The sequence below is a fragment of the Stigmatopora nigra genome, chromosome 2, assembly GCF_051989575.1.
Source record: "Stigmatopora nigra isolate UIUO_SnigA chromosome 2, RoL_Snig_1.1, whole genome shotgun sequence".
NCBI lineage: Eukaryota > Metazoa > Chordata > Actinopteri > Syngnathiformes > Syngnathidae > Stigmatopora > Stigmatopora nigra.
The window spans coordinates 3,249,575-3,275,384 of record NC_135509.1 but is presented as its reverse complement, the minus strand read 5'-3'; the positions used below and the strand labels follow the sequence as shown (position 1 = coordinate 3,275,384).

The following is a 25,810-nucleotide window of genomic DNA, read 5'->3' as shown; positions in this document are numbered from 1 at the left end:
GTCATTTGGGGGCAGGTCTATTGCTCAACAACAACATATGGCAACAATTTCACAACAGCCAGATTTATTGTGACTTTTCCTTGCACAAAAGTACAAACAAAAGTATCATAACGTATTGAATCTCCTTTCAGAATATAAATATTGGTCATCATTATGAAACAATGTCAAAAAGCCCCAACAGGGGGCAAATGTCATCTATTTTTGTGTAAAATGTCTCAAAATAATAATATGAGTGACCACTTTTTTGATGACTTTGTGGACTGTTACATCAGGTCAAGCCGGATCAGCGCTCCTTCTACACTTTTATTTTGATCGGCAGCCAATCTTTGTTTCTCCAGTTCCTGGTTGGTCTCCTTGACTTGGCGTTGAAGGCCGTGTAGCTCGTGCGTCTTGTCGTTCAACATCAGAATCAGTTGTGTCCGCCTCTTGCTGGCCACCTCGGCATGACTCTGCAGGAGTTCTTTGCTGTTCCTCAGTTGCGTGTCCAGAACCTGGTCAAACACCAAGGTACTGAACTTGTCTTGAGTTTTGCCACGGCGGTTTTTGCACACAATCTTCACAATTTCTTCCATGAGGCCACCCATGGGGCTCCGATCATCCTGGAGGTAGATCGGAGGCTCCAAGGGTTCAGGAGTAGAAAATCGAGAGCCTTTGCCAGAATTGGACTTGATTTCCATTTCCATCTGGCGGAAGACATTTTGGACGGCCATCTTAGCTTGGAAGACCTCGTCAATCTTCTCATTGATCAATTTGGTCAAAGCCGCCCTCTCCTTGATGGCGGTTTCTACGTCTCGTTGAAGAAGCTCTTTGACGTTTTGGAGCTGCCAGATGACTGTCTGGTTGAGTCTGGTTTTCCGGCTCCAGTGATCTTGTCTAGGGTCTTCCTTTAAGTCTGGGATGGCTTGCTTGAGGTGTATTCCCATGGACGAAAAGTCGAACCCAAAGAGTCGGGAGCAAACCACGGCTTGGAGCTTTTGAAGTTTCTCAGATAATACAGCCAGTTTAGACTTAATCTCCGCCTGTTCCTTTTCAGCTCTTTGGTGGATCTCCAGCATCCTCTCCTGGTACGTCTTGCGCATCTCATTTATGTCCCGTTCAAGTTGCTGGAACTTCTGATTTGCCACATCATACTCACATTTCAGTTCATCCAGCTCGTGACCTTTGACCGTCTCATTGGGGTGAGTCTTCAGGATAGGGTTTCTCATAAGTTTGCGCAGTTTGACGATTTGAGTCTGGACCTTTTTCTGCTCCAGTTTTATCATCTTGACATCCTTTGCGTCCAAGCGTTGGTTTTTGTTCTCCTCCGTGACAAAGACTTGGATTTGCTTTTTCAGCTTGTCTTTGTGGAGAAGGTCTTTCTTCTTGCAGTCTTCCAGGAATGTGTCAAACTCCCTGAAGCGCTTATCATGGTCTTGCTGCAAATTGTGAATGAGGCTGCTCCAGTAGTACTCCCTCTCGCTAAGTTTGGTCTTTTCCTTGTTGGTCAGGTCATGTTGGAGCAGCTCCAGCTTCTTCTTATACTTTTGCTCCGTCTGAAGGAGCTGTTCTTTCATCTGCTGGCCCCTCCTGGCCATGTCTTCGTTATTCTTATTCTTCACCATGTTGACGGCGTCCTCAATGTCCAACTGCTCTTCTAGTATCAACTCGGAACGTTCCTTCTCATAGGGCTTGACTTCCAATTCCTCCACCTGCTGCACATGGCTTCTATAGTCCTCCTGGTCCTTCTTGAGATCTTCTCTGTAGAGCTTGATTTCACCCAAGTATTCTTTAATGTACTGTCTGTGGTTGAGCTCATCCATCTCGATTTCGTTGAATAGGTTAACATACTCTGCGTTGGTCTCTACCAGCTGTTGACCCGTCACTTCCCAGAAAGTTCGCAGCATGTCCACCTCCAACTGGAACTTGTTCCTCTCCTTCATTTCAGTTTCCACATCTTTTCGGAGCTGTTCGACCTGTACAATGAGGGCCTTCACCTCATCAGAGAGTTCAGGCGGAGGACCGGGTTCCGGTGGGAGCTTGGGGCTCTTTGCCTTTCCCTTTGGTTTTGCCTCCTTTTTACCTTTGCCTTTCTTGGGAGGCATTTTTGCAAGTTACTGGTGCAAACTTCTTAGCAGGCCTTTTAGGTAGGTTGGAAAGTTGATCATTGCCAAGCCATCCTGCGAACAAGAGCAACATCATCAAAGCTTTGCAAATTGTTGAAGTCATAAATCCTACCAATGCTCCTTTGTGACAACAAAGATAGATGTCATCATTGGAATTCTTGTTGGGTTTGCTCTAATTTTTGCAAAATAACCCGACATCAATAATAGGATTAACACTATTTGGTTAATACATCAAATGAGTTGAACAGAATACTACAAATATGAGAAAGTAATACACATTTAAACGAATATGATGGCCTATTTCAACCCCGTCATCATGAGGGGATGTAGCTCAGTGGTAGAGCGCATGCTTTGCATGTATGAGGCCCCGGGTTCGATCCCCGGCATCTCCACTCCTTTTCTTTGTCATCAGGATCACGAATTCATAGTCTACTTTTTGCATAAAAACACATCATTTCTGATCCATCTTTTTCCAATCTTACAGTTACACTTCGTTTTCACAAAAAGTAACAAAACACCTGGATCTGGATTGTATATAAAAGATCGTTTTCATTTAAGACCCAAATCTACTTAATAAGCGGACAATTACGATTTATAGTATTCTCTACCTACGTGGTGGTAACCAAGGAGATGAGTTTGTTGACTATGCAAGTCCTGCATTTGTACAGCATCATCACTCAGCGACAGTAGCTTTTCACAGTGTCCAGATGAAAAAAAACTGCTATTATATTTCAATCTAATGTTTGTCACTAAGTGCGTTTTTGAAGTGGTAAATTATTATTTGTCCTGATAGTTTTAGTGGCATTGTTAATGTGTTGACGTCAGAACTACGATCACTTTTCAAAAGGTTCACGATGACGTCCTAAAGATGGCGACTGTTTCCATAGCAAAATAGTGTAGACTAGCCAGTACGCGAAGCTAAAGATAGCCATGAAGAAAGCCTTCTCCATGGCACCGAGCGACGCCTCAGCCCATCGCTTGCTCCCCAAGATGCTAACTGAACCCAATTAGAAAAAAAAATAACCCGATCGAGGCTGTTTCCATGTTGCAGGCATACCACTAACGTCCAAACATGCAGCTGAAACACCTAAAGACGCTTTTAACACCTCAGGTAAGAGGATAATGTTGTCGTTTCTTATCACGATTGAAGAACAAAAACAAAATGTGCTTTCTTGCTTCGGATTGTGCATGGATCTAACTCATCTAATGTTGTTATTATCTCGTTTTAGAACGTGTGAAATGTGGTGCGTTTAATGTCTCTGTGAAACTCAGCTTCCAATTTTGAAATGTGTTATTATGAAGTTGCATGGTGGTCAAGTTGGAGTTTCCATAGTTAAGCACGTGTCTTTTTGTTTTTGTGCATTCATTTTTGTGCATTTATTTTTTTAGGAGGCTTCAGCCAAAGTCACATGCATGACTTGGGCTCCAAATAATGGCAAACTCGCAGTTTGCACAGTAGATCGAGTGGTGCTGCTATATGACGACCAAGGTGAAAGGAGGGATAAGTTCTCCACCAAGCCCATCGACTCCAAGGTATCTTCTGTCATCCTTTGTTTTGTCCTTTGCAGCATCTCAATGTCCCATCAATTATTGTCTCATTGAGGTTGCATAACATATGTGCCGTATTGTCTTGTCAGTATGGGAAACAGAGCTATGCGGTCAACGCCATGGCCTTCTCACCCGACTCCACCCGGATCGCCATCGGCCAGTCAGATAACATCATTTACGTGTACCGGATCGGCGAGGACTGGTAACGTGACATCATTGTGTCTCATATTCGGTGCCAATGTGTGTAACATGATTCCCTTCTTTGCAGGGGGGACAAGAAAACTATTTGCAACAAATTTATTCAGACAGTAAGTATAGTTATATATTTTTTTAATATTAAAAATAGAATACAGGAATTATTATACATAACTGTATCATACTAATGTTCTCATCATCTTTTCTTTTGTTTTTTTTCCAGAGTTCTGTAATGTGTCTTCTTTGGCCGGCAGAGCACGCTATAGTTTATGGTTTATTGGAAGGCAAGGTAATAGTGACATTACTTTATATATTATAAAATAGGCAAATATTCAATTAAACTTTCATCTCTATTTTTCATTCCTGTGTTAGGTTCGCCTTGCCAATGTCCAGACAAACAAGTCGTCCACTATGTACCTCACAGACTCCAGTGTTGTCTCATTGGCGTCCAAGTATATATATTTTTTTATTTCCTAACTCCTCCAAATCTTAAAGCCAACACAAACATTTAATCTTTGTTGCTGTTTGCAATTTTTTCTAGTGTCTCGGGGAATGGCGTCCTCTGCGGTCATGCCAATGGCAATGTCGTTCGCTATTTTTTTGACAACGAAGGCACGGTAGAATCTCAGGTGAGTTCAAATATTGGAAGAAAAACCCCCCAAAAAACTTTGTAATTAATTTTTACTTTCTTCTACAGGGCAAGCTTTTGAAACACGGGTGCCCACCATACGCACTGGCCTGGGGCGCAAACAGTGTAGTGGTAGGGGGCTGCGACAAGAAGGTCGTGGCCTATAACTGCCAAGGCGAAATACTGCAAACTTTCGACTATAGCCGCGATCCCAGCGAGAGGGAGTTTACAGTAGCTGCCAGCAGCCCCAGTGGTCAGTCGGTGGTGTTGGGCAGCTTTGACAGGTTAGCAAATGACCAAGTAGGACATTAATGATAGAAAATGAATATTCCCGTCACATTGTCCTGTTTTCCAGGTTGCGAGTGTTCAATTGGGCCCCTCGCAGAGGCATGTGGGACGAAGCAAAGTCCAAAGAGATCACCAACCTTTACACCATCACTAGCTTGGCCTGGAAGAAGGACGGATCCCGGCTTTGTGCTGTAAATGCACTCTCTGCTATGTCATTTTGTGCGGAAAAAAATCATTAGTGTATTACTAAGTGGTTGCTGTTTTGACAGGGGACGCTATGCGGTGGTGTGGAGCTCTTTGACTGCTGCCTAAGAAGAAGCATCTACAAGAACAAATTTGAAGTTACATATGTGGGCTTGAGCCAGGTATGGCAGACAAAAGTCAACAGTAATAAGTGCAAAACTAATGATTGATTTTCAGAAAATGCACTTTTAATTATTCTATGTCTCTAATAATGGATTTTACTTGACTTGTTATTTTTGCTTTAACAATAGGAAACAAATACAGTGTAGGATAATAACTCAATGATGCATTTTTGCCACTTCTTCTTCAGGTCATTGTGAGGAACCTCTCAACAACCGCACGGGTGGTCCTCAAGTCGCACTACGGCTACGAAATAGAAGAGGTGAAAATCTTGGGCAAGGACCGCTACCTGGTGGGACACACCTCCGACACCCTCCTGTTAGGCGATATGCTGGCCAACAAGCTCAGCGAGGTGATCCACTTCAATGATTGCCACACAAACTTTTTTTGTTTTTGTGCCCTTGTGTAATCGTCATACCTTCACCTTTAAGGTGCCTTGGCCCGGGGGCGGAGGAAATGAGAAGTTCTTTTTTGAACACGAGTCGGTAAGTAACCTACATAATAAAACGTCACAACAACTGGAGTTAATATGGTTGATTTGCAGGTGTGCATGATTTTTAATGCGGGAGAGTTGAGCCTGGTGGAGTACAGCGACAACAAAGTGCTGGGATCTGTACGAACTGAATTTATGAACCCTCACCTTATCAGGTACTCCCCACCAATAAAACAGCAGTATTTAACACTAAATTCAAATTGCCCAATCATAATCCTATTGATTATTATTGGTTGTCTAATTATGTTTAGAACACTTTTACCAGTTGGCCTTTATATAGTGTTTTACATGCACATTGAAAAAGAACACAGCCTTTCCACTTGTGTACACTAGAGGACGATGTTGAATTGAATTGAATGCTTTTATTTTCATTATTTTTATTTTTGTCATAATTCAAGTCTCAAAGTTACAAAAAAATATAATAAAATAAAATGAAGGAAATCAGGATACTTTCTGGTTATAGCTACAATAACACTAATTTTTTTTCCTTTCATTACATTAAGAAAGTACTACAACATTTAACATAAGAACAAGACTAATATTCAATTATGCCAAAATAATATAACACCAAAATTTATTTGTGAATTTTTAGTGTACGCATCAATGAGAGGAAGCACAAAGGAAATGAAGACAACAAAAAACTTGCATACCTCATCGACTTAAAGACCATTGCTGTTGGTAAGTATAATGATAAATGGAGTCTTTACTGACCCCTTAAAAAAACTATGTGACTTGCTCATATCAACTGCTGATGCTAATTCCAATTCAAACCATCTTTTTTTTTATCTCAGTGGATTTAGTAGCCGGTTCCACCCTGGGAACCATCAGCCACGACTCCAAGGTGGACTGGCTGGAGCTCAACGAAACCGGCTGCAAGCTGCTCTTCCGTGACAAAAAGCCGCGGGTGAGGGCCATAAAAGCAAGATGTTCCTTAAAATGGCAGCGCCTTTAAAAGACAAGGTTAAACCAGTGAAATGTCTTTTTCAGCTCCACCTCTACGATATCGACAGCGGCGTAAAAAGCACGCTGCTCAGCTTCTGCTCGTACGTTCAATGGGTCCCTGGCAGTGACGTGGTGGTGGCGCAGAACCGTGGGAACTTGTGCGTTTGGTATAGCATCGACAGTCCCGAGAGCATTACCATGTTTCCCATTAAGGCCAGTGGACTCGCATGTGACGTCATGGGATTGTTTTGCAATGGCAAAAAAATGTTTTTTTCCCTCACTTATAGGGTGACATCAAAGATCTGCAAAGAGCGGAAGGTAAGACGGACGTGCTTGTTAGTGAAGGCGTCAACACGGTGACATACACGCTGAAAGAGAGCCTCATCGAGTTCGGCACGGCGGTCAATGACGGCGACTACGGAGCGTACGCTTAACTCCGCCATCTCTGTCGCTCGTTACGTGGCTGTATGGTAATATTTAGATGCCTCTGTTGGTCCAAAGTGTCACAGCCTTCCTGGAGACTCAGAAGATGTCGCCAGAGACCGAAGCCATGTGGAAAACACTCCGTAATCTGGCTCTCGAGGCCCGTCAAGTGCACATAGCGGAAAGGTTTGCAAAATAGGGCACACACTGATTTGTTGACAACTGCTGTATTATACTCCATAGTCAGTTTTGTACTGTTTTTTTACTATATATAACTGCCAAATGTTTTTCTCATTGTTTCCATAGGTGTTTTGCAGCTTTGGGCGATGTGTCCACTCTTCGTTACCTCCACCAAACAAACCAAATAGCTGAGAAGGTTTCTAAAGAAATGGTGGGTGGTGCGTTAAGAAATGCTCAAAATATCCATTGACCAAGCACACTATAAGAAATGGTGTATTTATGTTTAGGGTGGGGATGGAATGGCGTTCTACCAAGTGCAGGTGCGCATGGCCATGCTGGACAAGAATATCGAGTTAGCTGAGATGCACTACATAGAGCAGGTAAGACATGGAAAGGAAACTTCAAAATAATTACAGAGTCAAAAACGAATGTCTTGTTTTGATACAGAATGCCATTGACGAAGCCATACAGATGTACCAAGAACTTCACATGTGGGACAAATGTATTGCAGTGGCTGAGGCTAAGGTAGACCACCTCCCATACATACTCCCAATTGAACAAAATTAAAACTAATTTTTATTTTGTTGCTGAATTTAGGGTCACCCAGAGTTGGAAACATTGCGTGGAAACTACTACCAGTGGCTGACCGACACAGGCCAGCATGAGAAGGCTGGCGAGGTCAAAGAAGGCGAGGGCGACTACCAAGGAGCAATTAACTTGTACTTGAAGGCCGGGCTTCCTGCTAAAGCCGCCCGTCTAGCTATGAGCAGGCCCAACATCACTAATAATGCTGACACTGTCAGCCGGATAACATCTAGCCTTGTCAAAGCCGAGTACTATGAGCAGGTGGGTTCTATAGGGTGACCCCCAATAGGGTCATATGTCAAACTCGTACACCATAGTCACAATTTTTGTGCTTCACTTTTCTTCATTTGTCGTCATACAGGCTGGCGATTTGTATGACAAGATACGCAACCACCAAAGAGCTCTGGAATGCTATTGCAAAGGAGCCGCTTTTATTAAAGGTAAATGGCTTTGGTATAGTATATCAAAATGTTGGAGTTTGAGTATATGTTGTTGTTTGGTGCAGCCGTGGAGCTGGCTCGCCACTCCTTTCCTGCCGAGGTGGTGAAACTAGAAGAGGCCTGGGGGGACTACCTTGTCCAACAGAAACAGATGGACGCGGCCATCACACACTTCATCGAAGCCGGGTAAAATGGTCTGAAGCGATGGCAGATGGACAGTTGGGAAGAATGACTCGCTCATTAAAACTCACATGAACTTTGGTGCTGGCAATTTGCAGTGAACTTTTGGATGCTACATTTAAGACCAAATCTAGTAGCGTAGTCAACTATTGGTGGAATTTGTGATTTTGGGATGCAGTTTGCTTCTTCTCCCTGGGCTAGTGTGGGTTCTCTTCCACATACCAAAAACATGCATGCGAGCCTGCTTGAACACTCTAAATTTCCTCTGTGTAAATGGTTGCCCTGGCAATTGGCTAGGCAGCAATTCAGACTGAGGAATAAAACAAATGTTGTCATTTTGTAGTTGCTCCATCAAGGCCGTGGAAGCAGCTATTGCAGCTCGCCAATGGAAGAAGGCTGTCCACATCCTGGAGCTCAACGACGACCCGGCCACTGCCGTCCATTGCCTTAAAATCGCTCAACACTACGCCTCTGTGCAGGAAATGGAGGTAAACTCCCTGGAAACAGGTTTTTACACTGTAGTCACATTATTTGGGTTGCCATTATATAAGTAGTATATAAATATATAAGTCTGGGGTATAAGAATTTATGCACTTTTTTCCTAGGCCTGTGACCTTTTAGTCCAGATATTACCATACTAAATATTGCCAATGCTTTATATTATTTAACTCTTTATCCACTGCCACTTTTGAAGATCAACTAGCAATAAGCCTATTGAAATTCACAGCAGAAGGATGATGTCACATCATCATCAAGTCACTCTTATTACTCCTGACTGGTGCTCATCACTTCAATAATCTACTGTAGCGCTCAGTGTAAATACTCAACATGGCAATTAGCTCTTCAATCTTTACGACTAATTGACAAAGTTGCTGATCCAACGATAAATAGTACATGGCGGCGATAGCCTGGAGGCAAAACTCGAGTTGCGCATTTGCAAGTTTGTCACAGCGGGGTGAATTATTGCTGACGGAAGAAGATGAGACACAAAAAATGCAAAGAGAGGAATAAAAAGCCACGCAGGACGCCGCTTGTGATGAGCTCAGCTTGGCCCAACCGCCTCTGCAAAGCTGAAAATAGTCGTCTATTTGCGTCCGTTTGCTCCACGGGCGCATTCTGGCAAAGTCATTAAGATAACAAGCTCGCCCCCGCCTGCAGGAAAGTGTGATTCGCTACAACAATAAAGATCACCCAGGCGGATGGCACACCTGCGGGAAAGAATAACGTGGCACTTTTTAATTGGAACAACGGCAAAATGCGCATTTGCTGCATTGCGTGATCATATCGCGCCCACCACGCTTTCACATTCTCAAGCATGAGAGATTGAAAGGCAAATATTTTCATGTATGTGAAGCATTTGGGGAATACTCAAGTACATAAAAATAATATAAGATGAGAATACTTCAAAATACAAAAAAATCTTTAATAATTTGCATCAATGCCATTTTTGTGTGTTTTGCAGGTGGCTGAGCACCTGTTTGTCAAAGCAGGCCACATTAAGGACGCCATTGACATGTACACGACTGCAGGATGCTGGGAGAAGGCTCACAAGGTTTTCTTTTTTCTCTTTTTAAATGGCTAAATATTCCAAATAGAAATTGAAATGTGGATATTGTTGTCTTGGGATGCAGTTGGCACTTAAGTGCATGAGCAAAGAAGAAGTCACTGAACTTTATGTGCGGCGAGCTCAGGAAATGGAGCGAGATGGCAAATTTAAGGAGGCTGAGAGGTACTTGGAATTGTTCTTCCTCAGACGGAAAAGACATTGCAAGTCAGACATATTTGTTTTAAAGTGGACCTTCCATATCCCTTCAGGTTATTCTCCACAGTGAACCAAACTGACCTAGCCATCGCCATGTACAAGAAAAATCAGATGTTTGAGGATGTGGTCCGTCTGGTGGCTAAACATCATCCTGACTTGTTGACCAATACACATCAACACTTGGCCAAGGTGAGTTTTGCATTTTATATCACCATACTTTCACAATTAGTAGTCTAAAAGAAACCATGGGTACGAATTGACCTGCAATAAAGACCAGGTTGACACTTGTGGTCAAAATAATAAAAAAGCCAATAAATACTAAATACAGGCGAATTTCATCCCTTTTGCTGAATGCTGTATAATAGAGCACAATTCCTTTATCTAAAAGCCAAAAGGCAAATAAAGCATAAAATCAAGGTTTTTTGTGTATAATCTTCAAAGGAGCTGGAAGCTGATGCCAAATTTTCAGAGGCAGAACATCATCTAATGGAGGCCAAAGACTGGAAGGCTGCTGTCAACATGTATCTAATCCGTGACATGTGGGAGGATGCGTATCGGGTACACAAACAAACACAAACATATTTTCCCGTCTACTGCATTACAATGAAACAATACAATATTAATGCACTTTTTGCCACAGATTGCTAAAAATCACGGTAGCCCCAACGCTCCAAAGCAGGTGGGCTACCTTTGGGCCAGGAGTCTGGGCGGCGAGGCTGCGGTCAAACTGCTCACCAAGTTCGGCCTCTTGGACTACGGAATTGAGTCGGCGTCAAACAGCTGGTAAGCCCCGCCAACAAACTCCCTGCATTCTCAAAATGAGGATGCTTTTCTTTGTTTTTGTAGTTTGTTCGACTTTGCCTTCGAATTGGCTCGCCTTTCCAGCAAGGAAAAAATACCTGAAATTCACCTGAAGCATGCCAAGCACTTGGAAGAAGAGGTACATTTGAAGTATCACTTTAAAGGAAAAATGGCAGAATTTATAATTGTAATTTTACTTACATGATCAAAATTGTTAAAATTGCTAAATACTCCATTTTTTGTTTTTAGAACAAGTTTTCAGAAGCAGAGGTGGAGTTCATTAAAGCGGGGAAGCCTAAAGAAGCTGTCCTCATGTGAGTATTGGCTGCCATTGACAGCATAAGATGACATTTAACATATCCTATAAGAAAGCCAGATTCTTTTTGTCTATCTTTTCTAGGTATGTCCACCACGAAGACTGGGCCAGTGCACAGCGAGTGGCCGAGATCCACGATCTGGACAGCGTGACAGAAGTTCTGGTGGGTCACGCCAAGTTCTGCTTTGAACAGAAAGATTTCCAGAAGGCTGAAGCCCTCCTGCTCAGAGCCGAGCGATCTGACTTGGCTGTTAAATACTACAAGGTAGGAGGACTTTTATGAGGCAGATTTTTAATTCAGGTTTATTGTTGTTTTTGGGAGGTTTAGACATTGTTTTTTTTACAGGATGCGGACATGTGGAGTGATGCCATGCGTATTTGCAAGGAGTATTTGCCCAATAAGCTGTCCTTTCTTCAGGAGGAGTATGAGAAGGAAGCTACTAAGAAGGGAATGAGGTGAGGTTCTTAAAAAAATATATTTGTAAATTTTATCCATAAATAAGATTAAAAATAATACAAGAAATAGCAGAATAGTTAATCCTCTCAACATGAATTAACACCCATGTTAAAAAAATAGAATAAAGGAGACTATTAGCGTCATTTTAGAGGGTCTAATATGAAGATTTGGACCATTTTTAGATCAATATTTCAAAATAATTGATGAACTCATCAAATATTTTTTGATTCATTCGATAATGATGGTAGTTGGCAATTAATCATAGCAGCCCTAGTCAAGATAAATCAATTTTTGTTATCTATCCCTTCGCTCTGCACACATTTATAGTCACTACACCTACACCGACTCCTGGTTGCCATGGCGCGGAGAAAAAAAAATTCTTATTAGCTCAGTGTTGGACTGCTCATCGGCTTCAGAGGCTAATGATGCTAAGAGATGTTGGCTTTGAAAAGAAAAGAATTTGAATCTCCTGGGGCGAATGGAAAGCATGCACAAAGCTGCCGCTCAGCCCAGACAGGAATAACTTGGCAGCTTGACGACTGGTGGGAGAAAACATCAAACGCTACCCGTGGAAACCGTGGGGGAAGATGGCTGTTTTAAGCAAGACAACACTGAATTATTCAACTCCGGCTCTCTGATATCTTTTTTTTTCTTTTTCCTGCATGCAATCTATTCTGAATTTCTTTAAAAACCCATTCCCTTCCGTGGATATTCATTTAAAAAGTATCATTAGCCATTTGCATTTGTAAAGCCTTACAAAAGATACAAAAGATGAGACTATAATTCCATTTTATATGTCACACAAGCCCAAAAAAAATCTAGCATTGCTGACCAAATAATGGATAAAATGCAATTTATAGTCCGTAAAATACAGTACTCATTTTCTGTTTAAGGGGTGTTCAAGGTCTGCTGGAACAGGCTCGGGAATGGGAGCAGTCGGGCGAGTATTCCCGGGCAGTGGAGTGCTACTTAAAGATAAAGGACGATCCCAATGCAGCCCTAATGGAAAAGTACTGGATCAAGGTGAACATTGTCTTCTTTGCTCTTTCTATTAGACTCGTGTGGTCAGATACCGATCCATCCCATCTCCAGCCATGTGCAGGAAATGTGGATATCGGATGTACAACATCCTGTTCTCATGGATGTATTGCTATCTTGTCCTTCTTTGTATCAAATCAAGCGCTTTATTGATTTTCCTGAAGCTCAATTCCAATAGATACTATAGCCATATCCACATATAGAGGGATATTTTATAACTCATTGGTTGGCATTGAGAAAGATTGATGAGATCTATTTGGCATAGTCGCTGCCATCCCATAATTCAAATGAATTGTCTTTTGATAATCACTCATGGGATCTATAGCGTCCATAAACAGAAGCATAATTGAATATACATGTATATATACACATACATATATACATATATGCATATATATACACACATATATACATATATGTATATATACACATACATATATACATATATGCATATATACACATATATATACATATATGTATATATACACATACTACATATATGCATATATACACATACATATATGTATATATACACATGTATATATGTATATGTGTTTTTTCTTTCTTTATTCTTTTTTTGCCTTGATTTTTAATTATTAGGCTAAGAATAGATTCCTCTTAAAACAACATAATATTGTCATTTATTTTCTCCAGGCCGCTGACCTTTCCATTAAGTTCCTGGGAGAGGAGCGAGCTGTGAAGGTGATTCAGGTGGTCGGTCCTCGTTTGGCCCAGCTCAGGAAGTACAACACTGTGCGTCTTCATACAAAAACACGCTTTTACCTGAAACACACCCACATTTCATATTAATGTATCTAACACGTTTCACCTTATAGGCGGCTGAGCAGTACATTCACGTCGGCCTGATCAAGGATGCCATTAACGTTCTCATGGAGGGGGAGGAGTGGAGCAAAGCCAAAAGGGTGGCGAAGGAACTGGAGCCAAGGTATGACATACAATTTTTCTCTTGGAATGTCCAGAAAAAACAACAACAACAACAATGCAGGCTTATTTATCTCCCACAGATATGAGAGTTATGTGGATCAAAAGTACAAGGAACACTTGAAGAACCAAGGCAAGGTGGACTCGGTATGTCCAGCATGACTCTTCATGCACAAATTATAATAGTTTTTTTCTTCAATGTTTTTAATATGGGGATCATTTTGCCTTCAGCTGGTGGGCGTTGACGTCATGGCTGCTTTGGACATGTATGCCGAAAGAGGCCAGTGGGATAAATGCCTGGAGACTGCGTCCAAGCAGGTGAGCAAAATTTCAAAATACTGATATTTCCTGAGTGACAGTCATGCCAATTTGGAGTGTTTTCTTATGATTTCAGAACTTTAAGATCCTTCACAAATATGTGGCATTGTATGCTACACACCTTATCCGTGAGGGTTTTGCCATCAAGGCACTGCAGCTCTATGTGCAGCATGGAGCACCACCAAATACACAGGTAATATAAAACTTAGTTTTTTACCACTAACATATTTTACTCAGTTTTTCTTCTCTTTCTAGAACTTTAACATATACAAGCGGCTATTCCTCGACATGCTTCACCTTCCCGAGGTTACCAACTCCTACCGCACATGGGCCGATCTCCGCAATGTTCTACTACAGCTGGTACTTGCCCATCTCAACATTAGTTGTATAATTCATCATGAATTATAGTTTTTTTCCTTTTTATTTTTTGCCAGTGTGAGAATTTGGCAAAATCAGCAGGTGAAAACTCTCCAGCACATGGAGAATTTGAGCAGATGCTGCTTATTTCGCATTATTACACCACCAGAGCTGCTGTGGTTGGGCTAGAAGAACTGGTATGTATCTAAATTCTGGGGAAAAATACAGGAATTTTGACATAAAATGAGAAATAGGACATAATTTGGATGTTTGCTCATGTCTAAATTGTTTTTCTTCCTCCTTTCTATGAGTTAACATTATTGTATTATATTGAGTAATATGCCATCTTGAAAAAAAGCCTTATATATTGGTCAATCCTTAATTAAAAGTTGTTTCCTATTTGCAGAGTAGCATTGCAGCCAAGGTGTCCGTGTCTCTCCTGCGCCACACAGATGTTATCCCTGCAGATAAAGCCTTCTACGAGGCTGGTTTAGCCTGCAGGGTGAGCACATTCTCCATTTTAGATCATTTGGTCCAAATATTTCTTGACTTCTTACATCCCATTTTTTTTCTTCTCCTGACAGGCAGCCGGATGGGAAAACATGGCCTTCATCTTTCTCAACCATTTTCTGGACGTGTGCGATGTGAGCATCCTCATTGGCTACTCGGGTTGAACAATTTTAGGGGAAAAAATGGGTTACCTATTTTAATCATTTTACAAAAAAAATTAATAAGCATTTCTTTGGTAGGCCATCACGGACGGTACACCTGACTCGTTGGATCATTCAGATTTTGCCGAGACCGACATCCCTTATGAAGTTCCTCTGCCCACCAAACCTTGCGTTTCCGTACGTACCACTGCCCACCATCTCACCTTCTCTTCATATCTTACATATTTCCTCATGTTTTCCAGGATCCCCAGCGAGAGGAGATCCGCAACTGGGTCCTCACCGTCGCCGTTTACGGTCGCCTGGAGCAGGTTCTGCCGCGTGATGAAAGAAAAACGTACGAGGCGTCGCTCGTGGACGCCAACAGCGGTCTTCATTCCCCGGCGTGTATTCTCACGGGTGAATAAAAAATATAATAACTCACTTGAAATAAGTAGCTCAAATTTGTGACTAAAACTAATGAACATTTTGCCCTACCCAGGTTATCCCGCCCTAAAAAGCAAGGTGGAATTTTCCTCGACGGGAAAAGTTGCCAATAAAGAAGACTGGAACAAATTTTTGATGGCCACAAAGGTGAGTTCATGGTTAATAGAGAGGGCTATGATGCAGCATTAAATGCCTGGTATTGGATAGTACTAATATATAGTGAATATGTACTATGTACTGTATTTTTGTGTTCAACTAGAAAGAGGTGGAAGATGAAGAAAAATATTTTTATTTTTTGTATTATTAGAGGAGTTGGTATTCTGGTAAATGTTGTTGAATGTGCTAAATTTGTGTCATATTCTTTTCTTTAGCTCTGTTATTTAAATAGAGGATAAATGTACATTTCAAATGCGTTTTGAGAAGAAGTGAAAACTGGTAAGCTAGTAACATTGCGTCCTTTGCTACTGTATGGAATTAGTACCTAAGTACAAGTGGATATTTTGGGGCATGGATTGTGTTTTTTGATTGGAGTTTCTTGTATGAATTCAGACCAGTCACAGTCCAGAGTGTCAGGATGTCCTAAAGTTCATCAGCCAGTGGTGTGGTGGCCTCCCTGCATCCGGATTTTCCTTCCATTGACGCTGACAGAAGGTTCCCAAGAATTCCAATTTTGTCTTGTTATATATTTATGATTTTTTTCCAATCTTCTTGGCTGTTTTTTTTTTTGGTTTTTGTTTTGAATTCTATGTTCCATGTTTGTTTGTTTTGTATAGTTATACTTGAATGTGACCTCATTTCAATTCTCTCCAAAAATATGTATTGATGTCATTATTAACTATTTTTGTGTGTTTTTGTAGCTTCTTATATAAATGACCTCAACATCTTACTTTGTCTACTTCGGGTGAGTCCATTCGCATTTCAATTAAAATAAGTGGTGGAAGACAAAATACACACTCAGACAAAACCTTGTAATAAAATGTACTCCGAATTAACCTATGAAAATCACATTTTATTTCTCATCATGTTCATTTATTCCCCAACAGTGGCGACCTCCGTGTCAAATCAATTTGAGTGCAGAATTAATATAAGTATATGTACATCACATCATCACCAACTTATTATAAACAAACAATAGATTCCTTTACAATGTGTACCAGTGAACTTTATTAGGTCAAGAAAATAACAGTTTTTTTGCACTGTAAATCAAAATTAGGGCATTTACACATTCCCTGAACATTAAATTAATGCAATCTGCAAATAGTTTTTACCCGTCAAGATGCTCTTTTACTTTGTATTAGTCAGAAAACACATTTTGGAAAGAATTTGTCAAAAATATTAATAAACTGAACATTACACACAGTAATTTCCCACTTAAATCACATCTGCCATTCAACATACATGCAACTTTAATATTTTTTTTCAAAATTATTGTCAATCCTAAGCGCAAAAGTTTGTATTCCCTTATTTTCCACATAATAGAAATTTAGATTGAGAAAAAAATCACAAATAATCGCTGCAAGCCTCTCCCAATTCAAATAGATAATCTTTTTTTCTTCTTCCCAACCACCCTGCTGTCGTTATTAGGCCTCTCTCTTGGCATTCACCGCGTGCCTTAATTGTATGGACATTTAAATCAAGGTCCGCTGTGAACACGACGAGAGACGACCCCCTTTTCACGTGAGCGCCGACTGCATCGGCTGGCCTACTTTTTTTCCCCTGCAGCACCCCTCCCCGCCTCTCCCCACCAACATGGTACACTCTGTTCAATTCCTCCGCATCCCTCCCGTGCCATCCCATCCTCGTCACCTTCATTTGTGACCTTGTACGTGACACCCACATTGCACACCTAAATGTTGACATATTACTCTTCAACTTAAAACTTCTCTTTTTAGGTCTACGATCCCCAGACCCCCCCCCCATGGTGTAAAAAAGAACATTTTCCAACAACGTCTTTCACCTCGGATGCATCCCCGGAGCACAAATGGAATGTTTTTTTCTGCACAGACGTCAGGTAAAAGCAGCGGAATGGCCCTTTAGGCAGCACTTGGGCCCATTAAAACCTCCAGCTTCCATTATCCAGCAGCCATAATGCACCGTCTTATAGAGCACTGCATTAATGGCTCAGCTGCAGGGGTGGGGGTAGGGGTGTTGGGTGGAAAAGATGATGCTGATGCTGGGACTTGACATCATCGTCTGTGTGCCCCCCCTTTTGCAAGTAAAAACTAACAAAAAGCCTCCTGCAGCATTTTCTGTTTGCAAAAGGAGCTGCAGTATCGTATGCTAATGACCTAGATAGCGAGCTGCCTCAATATGAGGGAGGGGGGTGTGAAAGGGTGGGGGGGTGGGGGGCTGCTCGGCCGCCTTTTGTGGGGGTCGTGCGTAAACCTGACGACCACCAAAAATCCCCATTCGAATCAATTTAAATGACAAATAATATTAGAATTGAACACGAATAGGATGCATGTATTATTTACGAGGGCGTATGCGCATCCTAGTCCAAGTTGCGTATGCACAAGTGCACATTGCGTCTTTTTTCCTCTTTTTTTTCTAATGCGCAACATAAAAATAGACGTTTAAACGCAGATTTAAATATTTTATCGGAAAAAAATGTATAGTGGAAACAATACCTTGCAGGAAAAAGCACACACACATTTTTTTTTTAACCGTGCAGAAAGAGATGCGAGAGGCCGACACGGGCGAGTCCGTCCCACCGACCGTCGAGTGCTTTCGGCGTCCTCGGAGCTCCCCGCCGGTGGTCCACAAAGAGGGAGAGAGGGGTGCTAGATCCCTTATTTTTGGTTGATGTTATGTCTCCAACCGAGTCCAGGTTTCTGACACATTCCAATGAGAATTGTGGAGCTTGACATCTTAGAGGAGGGCATGATGTTGCGGCAGGATGAGGATTAAGGATGAGGATGAAGAGCTGGGCGCAGTCAGATGGAGAGAGGAGAGGATGGGGAGGGGTGGTCCTCTGTTACATCCTCAGCCTCCAGCTTGGCTCCCCCTCCTCCTTGCATCCTCCCCCTCCTCCTCCTCCTCCAGCTCAGAGAGGGACCGGTCCATCATGTAAAACCCCCTCACAAACCAATATGGCCAAGTGAAACAGTTAAATAGTAAAATGACTCAGAGAATGTTCATAATGCATCATACTGTAAAATAATTTGTGTCATTTTGTATACTTATAGGCATTGGTAGGCATTTTTTTTGCTTCCAGCCCCTCCCATTCAGAATGGATTGGACGTCTATTGTCGTCAATGATATCTCATAGGATGACAATGTGATATTTTTGGATAATATTTATCTCTATATGATTGTGTTTTTTGTCTGCATTGCATCACATTCCGCTTCTTGTGCAAAATGCACCATTGGGAATTGCCTCACTTTACTTTCGCTTTCACAATAAGTCAACATAATGCATCCAAATTAAAACTTGCACGGTAGCATATTTTAGTTTTAACAATTTGCATGGCAAACTGGGGTTTTTAAATCGTTTTTTATTGCAGGTAAGGATGAAACTCAGAAAGAAACTTGTGCAATGCTGTTGTATGATGTCATCTTCATTGCGGCAGAAGAGTTCAATACTTGACTCGGGGGCATTTCTAAGATCAAAATCGGAGGATTTAATACTGTTTTTATTTTATGCACGTGTTAGCTGTCATCGTGTCATAACACGAGAGTTGGGTAAGCATGTGGATGATGTTACGTAGCTACAAACTAGGACAGCTAAACTATAGCGACTAGAGGAGAGGTTTTTCCTGGCTGGCCGGCTTTCAATGGTCTCCTCCTTTTCTAGGCTACTTATTTGGCGTCATTTTATCAACCATCGGATGGGAAACATGGCCACGATGCAACTACCGAGCCCCGATGGAGCACTTGCAGGACGGATCGAAGGCATTAAAGTAGCCGGTGAGTCTCCGTTGCTTAGCTTTAGCTTGTTAGCTGTTTTAGCAGATCTAAGACTTTAACACACAGTCAAAGTTTTTTTTATTGGTTTAGTTTGAACATATATTTGAAGCATTGGCCTGCATCCTAATGCATGAGAAAATCCTACTTTAAAAATATCAATTCGTTGTTGTTGTTTGACATACGCGCGCATGCGCATTCATCACTTCTGTGGAAACTCAGAATTAATAACAATATTAAAATAACAGCTTTATATATGTATATATCTTTGTATTTTCATTGATTTTCAATTCAGGGCAATTGCATATATTTAGTGCAATTCAACATCACAATTTAATCTGCTATACCTCACAACAATAAACTATTAAAAATTTAAGAAATACTAATTAAAACACATAATATTAAGATAAACAAGACAGATTTTATTCATAAATAAAAATGGGAAACATAATTTTCTAAAAATGAAGGCATGGATAAGTATTTTTCCCCCATGTTTTGTTTAGAGATAAGCCATATAAATAATAGTAATAAGCAATATGTTTTATATCTGTTCATAATAATATGATCAATTGCCAAAATTTGTAATGCCAACACTCATAAAAATTCCTTCCACTTTGAATCTAGACAAACGCAAATTCTTGTTTATTTCTTGACAACAGTTCATTCCTCTCATCAATCTTATCGAATGAAAGAATTAGATTATATTAGAATATTTAAATCCGTATTCAGGAAACTGCATCGTGAATTTTTCCTCATAACATGGCCTGACAAAAACATCCACCGTCCATCTGCTTATACAGGATGTACTTTTATTTTTAGCATTTGGGAACGGGCAATGTGGCCTGCGCGTGTGTGCAGTCAACAAAAAGGCTGCTCGCAGCTTGATTCTGGCAACCGTGGGTTCCAATTGGCACCACAGCGCTCCCCTCTTCAGTACGAGTGGGCCTGCCGACCGTTGGCGCTCCTTGAATAGATGTGCACTGGCATCGCAGCCGGAACAGAAGAGCATCTATTTATCTGCTTTTGCCTTTGACAAGGCTAGAAACGCTTTGAATAGGTTGCACTATTTCCATTGGCAATGCAGCATTATGGAGCCTTTTTTTTTGGGGCATATGAGGTACTTTTTAAATGGCCAAGTCAAAATGAGCTACCTAAAATATAGTATTGTTTTTGAAGTGTCGACTTATATGGTCATATAGTAGAAATCAGTGTAGTTTTACTGTGGGATTGATGTTTTAGTTGTATATTTGTGTTGGGATAAAAAAGATAGGTAGTCAGAAAAGTTGGGTGACATGAAACTACTGTTTTCTAATGCCAATTTATCATTAATTTACTATCTCGTGTCTTTTCTCAGGCAAACACCATGTGAATGGCAACAAAACCTTGCAGCCATTCCCGGAAAACACAGAGACGGCCATGTTCGGTACGTATAAATGACGCAAAGGTCAATTTGTGAACCTGAACCATATTTTTGGCTGTTTTTTTAGGGATGGGCTGCTTCTGGGGAGCAGAAAGGAAATTTTGGACTCAAAAAGGGGTTTACTCCACTCAAGTTGGCTATGCTGGAGGATATACTCGCAACCCTACCTATGAGGAAGTTTGCTCAGGTACATAGAAGTACACACAAGTTTCATTTTTTTTTAGAACATCAGCTGTACAATTTAATTTGATTATTTTTTATTATGTTCAGGCAAGACGGGCCATACTGAGGTAGTCCAGGTGGTCTTCTCCCCAAATCAGATTTCCTTTGCCAATCTGCTCAAAGTGTTCTGGGAAAGCCACAACCCAACACAAGGTATAGTATAAATTAGTCTGAAATATGCTACTTTTGTCATGATCTAATATATGTATATACATATACATATACAACACTAGATAGCTTAGGGAGCTCCACCAGGAGGTTAAATTGGTCAATTTTGCCCCTATTTTTTTTAATTCATTGACTTCTACTTTGCCATTATACTCAAAAGAAAATATGTTGTTTTTTGTGTACATTCAGGTATGCGTCAGGGCAACGACAGTGGTACACAGTACCGCTCGGCTATCTACACCAACACCCAGGAGCAGCTTGACGAGGCTCTCGCCTCCCGTGATCAATACCAGAAGGTATTGTATCTTCAAATTTGGCTATTTTTTTATAGGTTCTGGTGCCTTAGAAGTCAAATTGATAAGAAATAGGTGGTGTCTTCATTAGTTGTCTTAGATATTACTTACCAGACCCCCCAAATCCCATCTGTGTGTGTGTGTGTGTGTGTGTGTGTGTGTGTGTGTGTGTGTGTGTGTGTGTGTGTGTGTGTGTGTGTGTGTGTGTGTGTGAGCAGTTGGCCCAAAGAAAACACACACAAAATGTTGCCAAACCATCTGGGTCGTAAATCTGTCCCCCGCTGAAGTCGCAAAAGTAACACACGAGGACACACGCACACAAAATGTTCTTGGAAGCTTTTTACTTTAATAAATTCTAGGGGGACAATTTCTCATATGTGCGACATACTTACTAAAATTTTGGCCGTTTGTCAGGTTGAGTTGAACCCATAAATAATAATAGATAATTAAAAAAAAAACTACAGACCTAACTATTTCCCTGCCATTGATGGTGGTAAACGTCCAATCCATTTGAACTGGGAGTTTAACCCAGTTCAAATGGAATGGATGTCTATCACGGTCAATGGTGGTTGATTTTGGCACAGGTTCTGACCAAAGAAGGGTTTGGAAGCATCACTACGGAGATCTCAGGAGACAAAACCTTCTACTACGCGGAAGACTACCACCAACAGTACCTTAGCAAGAACCCCAATGGCTACTGCGGGCTGGGTGGGACCGGAGTCTCATGTCCAATAGGAATCAAGGCCAAGGTTTAGATGACCATTCCCAGCTAAGCCTCAAATAAATGCTTAAACAGGTTTTTCTTTTAATTTCTCATTTTTTATAGAAATATAATTAAATATAATCCACATTTATATTGAAAGATTGCTTTCAGATAGTAAAATGATGCCCTGGAAAACAAGCATTGAATTGTATGTATGTACTCAACTATTTTTGTCCCTTTTCTTTATAAAGCTTGTCGGAAAATAACACAACTTGCAGCCAGTAGAGGGCTTCAGAGCTCCCTTGATACAAATGAGTTACTCCACATCTCGTAAATATTACAACGCATTTTAATAGTACTTATCTTTTGGCAGGAATGTGATTTGTACATGTGTCATCAACGTAATGATTATCAGCGTGACTACAACAGCACAGTACATAATTATTACTACGCAAAACACTAGTACATAACATAAATTACTGCTACATGCCGCAACGTCAATGTACAAAAAAATATATGATGAGATTTATGACATCTAAAGTCAGTCAAAAGAAAAAGTAAAATGATTTTTTTCCCCTTGTTAACAGGCCGGCTTGTAGTTGGTGTCACATTAGCGAGTGGAAGCTGAGTAAACATACGTAAACATACATTTTACCAGCTTCAAATGACCCCTAACCCCTGTAATTGCATTATGTTTTTCTGTTTCTTTTGGTAACTGATGATAATTCACCTCCAGGAATTCCTTGTAGTGGACAGCAAAGTTTTTCCGGAGCTGCCGGACTCTGTAAGTCTAAACTTTTCAATATTGATCACTCAAAACATCAACACAAATCATAGTTTAATCAGCACAGCACTGCTTCTAACGTTTCTTCCAACGTCCAAGTCAGGTCACTTTCACGTCTACATCCAAGTCACGTTTTAAACTTGTAATTTCTCAATCATCGGCAAAGACGTGCTACGCCCCTTGGACGTGGTCGTCGTATTTGTCGTCGTTTGGGTCCCATCCTTGCGCAATCTCTGGTATAAGAAAGCCGGGCAGAAGGTGTCCAAATAGGCGTCCTTGAAGCCTGAGTAGCAGAAGCAGTAAACCAAGGGGTCCAGGAGACAATCCGTGTAGGACAGCACCATTAGGGCATCGTAGAACTGGACCACCACTTCTTCCATCTCCTCCCATCCTCGGATACGCACAGTGAGTAAGGCCACCCGGGCTACGGTGCTTGGTAAGAAGCAGACGGAAAAGATGACCACCACTGACACCACCACGTACATGGCCCGCCGTAGTTTGGCCTTCTCGCCAACTGTCTTCTTCTTCAGCCGGTGGACGATGCACACGGTGCAGTAGAGCAGGACGATGAAGGGAAGGATGATTTGCGTGAAGAACACCGTCTTTGGCAGAGAGGCAAAAGTGCAGGTTTAAAAGTTCATTTCAAGTACTATCTTGTTTTTGAGGTTTTTTTGTGGTGGTGAACTTCCCTTTTGTTGGGGAAATTGTTTTCTGGGAGCGTATTTATTTTTTCCATGGTTAGCATTTGAGGTCCCCTTTAGAGTAGATGATTAACTTGGAGGGGAAATGATTATTTCAGATGAGAGATTTGTTTTTATTACTACAGTTATATAGGACAGAGTTGGCAAATTTGCAGCCCATTGGCCAATTGCAGTTTAGCAGTATTTTCATTTTAGATGTTAGATTTTAAGTAGTATTGGAGTTAATGTGGTGTTTATCTCATAAGTACATTTGTAGAATTATGCATCTATTTGAGGTTGATGACAAATTTAGTTTAAAAAAATAGTACTGCCAAAAAGTATTTTTCATATTATTGTATTTTTCTAATTCATCAGCTAGTACATATCCCAAGTAAATGCAGAGCATGTTTTTTCTCATATTTATGTCATTATTTTCCTCTTAAAAATCATAATAGGAAAAAAATATGCCTGATGTTTACCTCTCTGAAGATGTCAGTGATATTCTGGTTGTAGGTTCCATTGCGTCCCAGGCTGTTGCAGCACTCGAAGGTTTGGAGCGTGGCCGGGATGGCCAGCGGCAACAGGAGAAGCCAAATCACCACCGAGATTTGCGGAGATTTCTTCAGGGCCTTGACGCGTGGGTCAAAGGTCAAGGTGAGATCGGGAGACAGCCGTAGGCAAAGTACCGCCTCACCTTGACAAAGTTTCTCCTTCCCAGGTGTACCACGTTGAAGTATCGGTCCAGCGAGAGTGTGACCAAAAAGGCGATGCTGGCGCCGCGGTTGAGGAAGAGCATGAAGTGCATGGCCTTGCAAAGGCTGTAGTTGGGATTACGACGTTGGCCCAGTGTGTAGCTGTAGGCTTTGGAGGGGAGACAGGCCACCAGCAAGAAGTCGGCTGCAACGATGTTGAACAGGAACACGCTCCTGTTCTTCCAAAACTTGAACCTACGTCAGAAAGAAGGGTAAGTTAGTTATTTATCACATTAATAGTACATATAGTGCACTTTAACCAGTTGTTGAAACAAAAATTCAAATGTGTATATCTGTACATGTGTATGTATATGTGTATATGTGTATTTATGTATATATGTATGTGTATATGTGTAAATGTGTATTTATGTATATATGTATGTGTATATGTGTATTTATGTATATATGTAAGTGTATATGTGTATTTATGTATATATGTATGTGTATATGTGTATTTATGTATATATGTATGTGTATATGTGTATTTATGTATATATGTATGTGAATATGTGTATGTATATATGTATGTGTATATGTGTATTTATGTATATATGTATGTATGTATATATATAAATACAACACACACATACATATATTCTTATATACACATATACATATATTCTTATATACACATACATAAATATACACATTGAATCTGAATTGTTGAATTGGAAGTCAAAAAATTGAATTTTTATATTTTATTCTGTATTCCATGGCTCATAGTCAGAAAAACATATTCATATTTCTTAATTTAACAGCTTCGAACAAGCAGTACAAAATTGACCAACTGGACGCACTTGCAACAGGCGAGGAAGTACTTGCTTACCTGAAGATGAAAACGTAGAGGACAGACAGGTTGAGCGGCAGGCCCAGGACAAACTGTACAACGACGACCCAAGCCAGGACCTCATAGGTCGCGGCGTTGCTTACATTGCAGTGGTCCGTCACCTCCGAGACGTTGGGCCCCGTCATCCTCCGTCTGGCTGCTTTAGAAATCCGCCGTCTCAGTTACTCGTCCGCTTCGAGTCACATTCCTCGGAGGCGTTTGCTCAGATAACGGCGAGCTCGAATGCGCCGACCGCAATCGTCAGGCGGATGAGACCGCGCGTGAGAAGTGGAGGTGTGGTTTCCACTCAGGACTCGCCATCCTTTCAGGTCCACTCCCGTTTTTTTTTTTCCACGGGTCCAAAATCCAGCCGCTGTGAACCAATGTGTGACAACTTGCTGGAAAGAGCTGTGAAATTCCTCAGGTGTCCGTAACAGACTTTCTTGTCTGCACTTGTCTGTTTCGATGCGTAATTTTCAGGACATGCGCTTAAACCTTTATGGGACACTTGTTTATCTCATCTGCTGAGACACCAGCATTTTCATGCAATCCTGCAGACGTCTATTACTGTCAATGGCAGCCAATGAGTGAAGAGTACTCAATTGAA

General features: G+C 41.1%; 4 protein-coding genes and 1 non-coding gene across 8 annotated transcripts; 3 read left to right on the top strand and 2 right to left on the bottom strand.

Moving 5' to 3' along the window:
* Positions 1-47: 47 nt before the first annotated feature.
* On the bottom strand, positions 48-2,897 carry LOC144181367 (dynein regulatory complex subunit 4-like). 2 transcript variants are annotated; one of them, XM_077709788.1, is made up of 2 exons: positions 2,715-2,897; positions 48-2,156 (listed from the first exon to the last, which is right to left on the bottom strand). In XM_077709788.1, the coding sequence occupies exon 2, from the start codon at positions 2,079-2,081 to the stop codon at positions 264-266; it is 1,818 nt and encodes a 605-aa protein (XP_077565914.1). In that variant the 5' UTR covers positions 2,082-2,156; positions 2,715-2,897; the 3' UTR covers positions 48-263. The 2 variants fall into 2 exon arrangements, with proteins under 2 accessions (XP_077565914.1, XP_077565922.1); XM_077709796.1 differs by lacking the exon at positions 2,715-2,897 and adding an exon at positions 2,553-2,569.
* On the top strand, positions 2,423-2,494 carry trnaa-ugc (transfer RNA alanine (anticodon UGC)). Its single transcript has one exon. It is a non-coding gene; the product is annotated as a tRNA-Ala (tRNA).
* On the top strand, positions 2,801-16,595 carry ift172 (intraflagellar transport 172). The gene is made up of 48 exons (XM_077709896.1): positions 2,801-3,213; positions 3,492-3,635; positions 3,740-3,852; positions 3,919-3,958; positions 4,069-4,134; positions 4,218-4,297; positions 4,387-4,474; positions 4,543-4,757; positions 4,829-4,952; positions 5,031-5,126; positions 5,315-5,476; positions 5,556-5,609; positions 5,669-5,772; positions 6,210-6,295; positions 6,409-6,521; positions 6,605-6,772; positions 6,847-6,983; positions 7,061-7,168; positions 7,289-7,373; positions 7,450-7,542; positions 7,610-7,687; positions 7,760-8,008; positions 8,109-8,187; positions 8,253-8,373; positions 8,711-8,855; positions 9,830-9,919; positions 9,999-10,096; positions 10,183-10,318; positions 10,571-10,687; positions 10,770-10,912; positions 10,976-11,069; positions 11,180-11,244; positions 11,331-11,511; positions 11,593-11,702; positions 12,597-12,726; positions 13,396-13,494; positions 13,578-13,687; positions 13,767-13,830; positions 13,915-14,001; positions 14,078-14,194; positions 14,257-14,361; positions 14,436-14,555; positions 14,765-14,860; positions 14,943-15,002; positions 15,108-15,206; positions 15,272-15,425; positions 15,508-15,599; positions 16,002-16,595. The coding sequence occupies exons 1-48, from the start codon at positions 3,175-3,177 to the stop codon at positions 16,089-16,091; spliced, it is 5,244 nt and encodes a 1,747-aa protein (XP_077566022.1). The 5' UTR covers positions 2,801-3,174; the 3' UTR covers positions 16,092-16,595.
* Positions 16,596-18,796: 2,201 nt separating this feature from the next.
* On the top strand, positions 18,797-22,255 carry msraa (methionine sulfoxide reductase Aa). Of its 3 annotated transcripts, none has more exons than XM_077710887.1 (7): positions 18,797-18,955; positions 19,246-19,358; positions 20,710-20,778; positions 20,843-20,962; positions 21,046-21,150; positions 21,355-21,461; positions 22,043-22,255. In XM_077710887.1, exons 2-7 carry the CDS (start codon positions 19,280-19,282, stop codon positions 22,211-22,213), a joined length of 651 nt encoding a protein of 216 aa, XP_077567013.1. In that variant the 5' UTR covers positions 18,797-18,955; positions 19,246-19,279; the 3' UTR covers positions 22,214-22,255. The 3 variants fall into 3 exon arrangements, with proteins under 3 accessions (XP_077567013.1, XP_077567012.1, XP_077567011.1); XM_077710886.1 differs by lacking the exon at positions 18,797-18,955 and adding an exon at positions 18,979-19,133; XM_077710885.1 differs by lacking the exon at positions 18,797-18,955 and having other exon boundaries at positions 19,141-19,358.
* LOC144191200 (12-(S)-hydroxy-5,8,10,14-eicosatetraenoic acid receptor-like) lies at positions 21,783-25,603 on the bottom strand. Its single transcript, XM_077710884.1, has 4 exons — positions 25,204-25,603; positions 24,320-24,572; positions 24,105-24,254; positions 21,783-23,547 (listed from the first exon to the last, which is right to left on the bottom strand). Exons 1-4 carry the CDS (start codon positions 25,347-25,349, stop codon positions 23,080-23,082), a joined length of 1,017 nt encoding a protein of 338 aa, XP_077567010.1. The 5' UTR covers positions 25,350-25,603; the 3' UTR covers positions 21,783-23,079.
* Positions 25,604-25,810: the final 207 nt, after the last annotated feature.

Coding starts and splice junctions, on each gene's coding strand:
- LOC144181367 (XM_077709788.1), bottom strand. CDS start 2,081: ATGCCTCCCAAGAAAGGCAAAGGTAAAAAGGAGGCAAAACCAAAGGGA.
- ift172 (XM_077709896.1), top strand. CDS start 3,175: ATGCAGCTGAAACACCTAAAGACGCTTTTAACACCTCAG. Junction 6,773..6,846: donor TTACCATGTTTCCCATTAAG/GCCAGTGGACTC, acceptor CCTCACTTATAG/GGTGACATCAAAGATCTGCA. Junction 7,169..7,288: donor CAAGTGCACATAGCGGAAAG/GTTTGCAAAATA, acceptor TTGTTTCCATAG/GTGTTTTGCAGCTTTGGGCG.
- msraa (XM_077710885.1), top strand. CDS start 19,226: ATGGTCTCCTCCTTTTCTAGGCTACTTATTTGGCGTCATTTTATCAAC. Junction 20,779..20,842: donor CACAGAGACGGCCATGTTCG/GTACGTATAAAT, acceptor CTGTTTTTTTAG/GGATGGGCTGCTTCTGGGGA. Junction 21,151..21,354: donor AAGCCACAACCCAACACAAG/GTATAGTATAAA, acceptor GTGTACATTCAG/GTATGCGTCAGGGCAACGAC.
- LOC144191200 (XM_077710884.1), bottom strand. CDS start 25,349: ATGACGGGGCCCAACGTCTCGGAGGTGACGGACCACTGCAATGTAAGC. Junction 24,573..25,203: donor CTCTACGTTTTCATCTTCAG/GTAAGCAAGTAC, acceptor TTTCTGACGTAG/GTTCAAGTTTTGGAAGAACA. Junction 24,255..24,319: donor GAAGGAGAAACTTTGTCAAG/GTGAGGCGGTAC, acceptor CCACGCGTCAAG/GCCCTGAAGAAATCTCCGCA.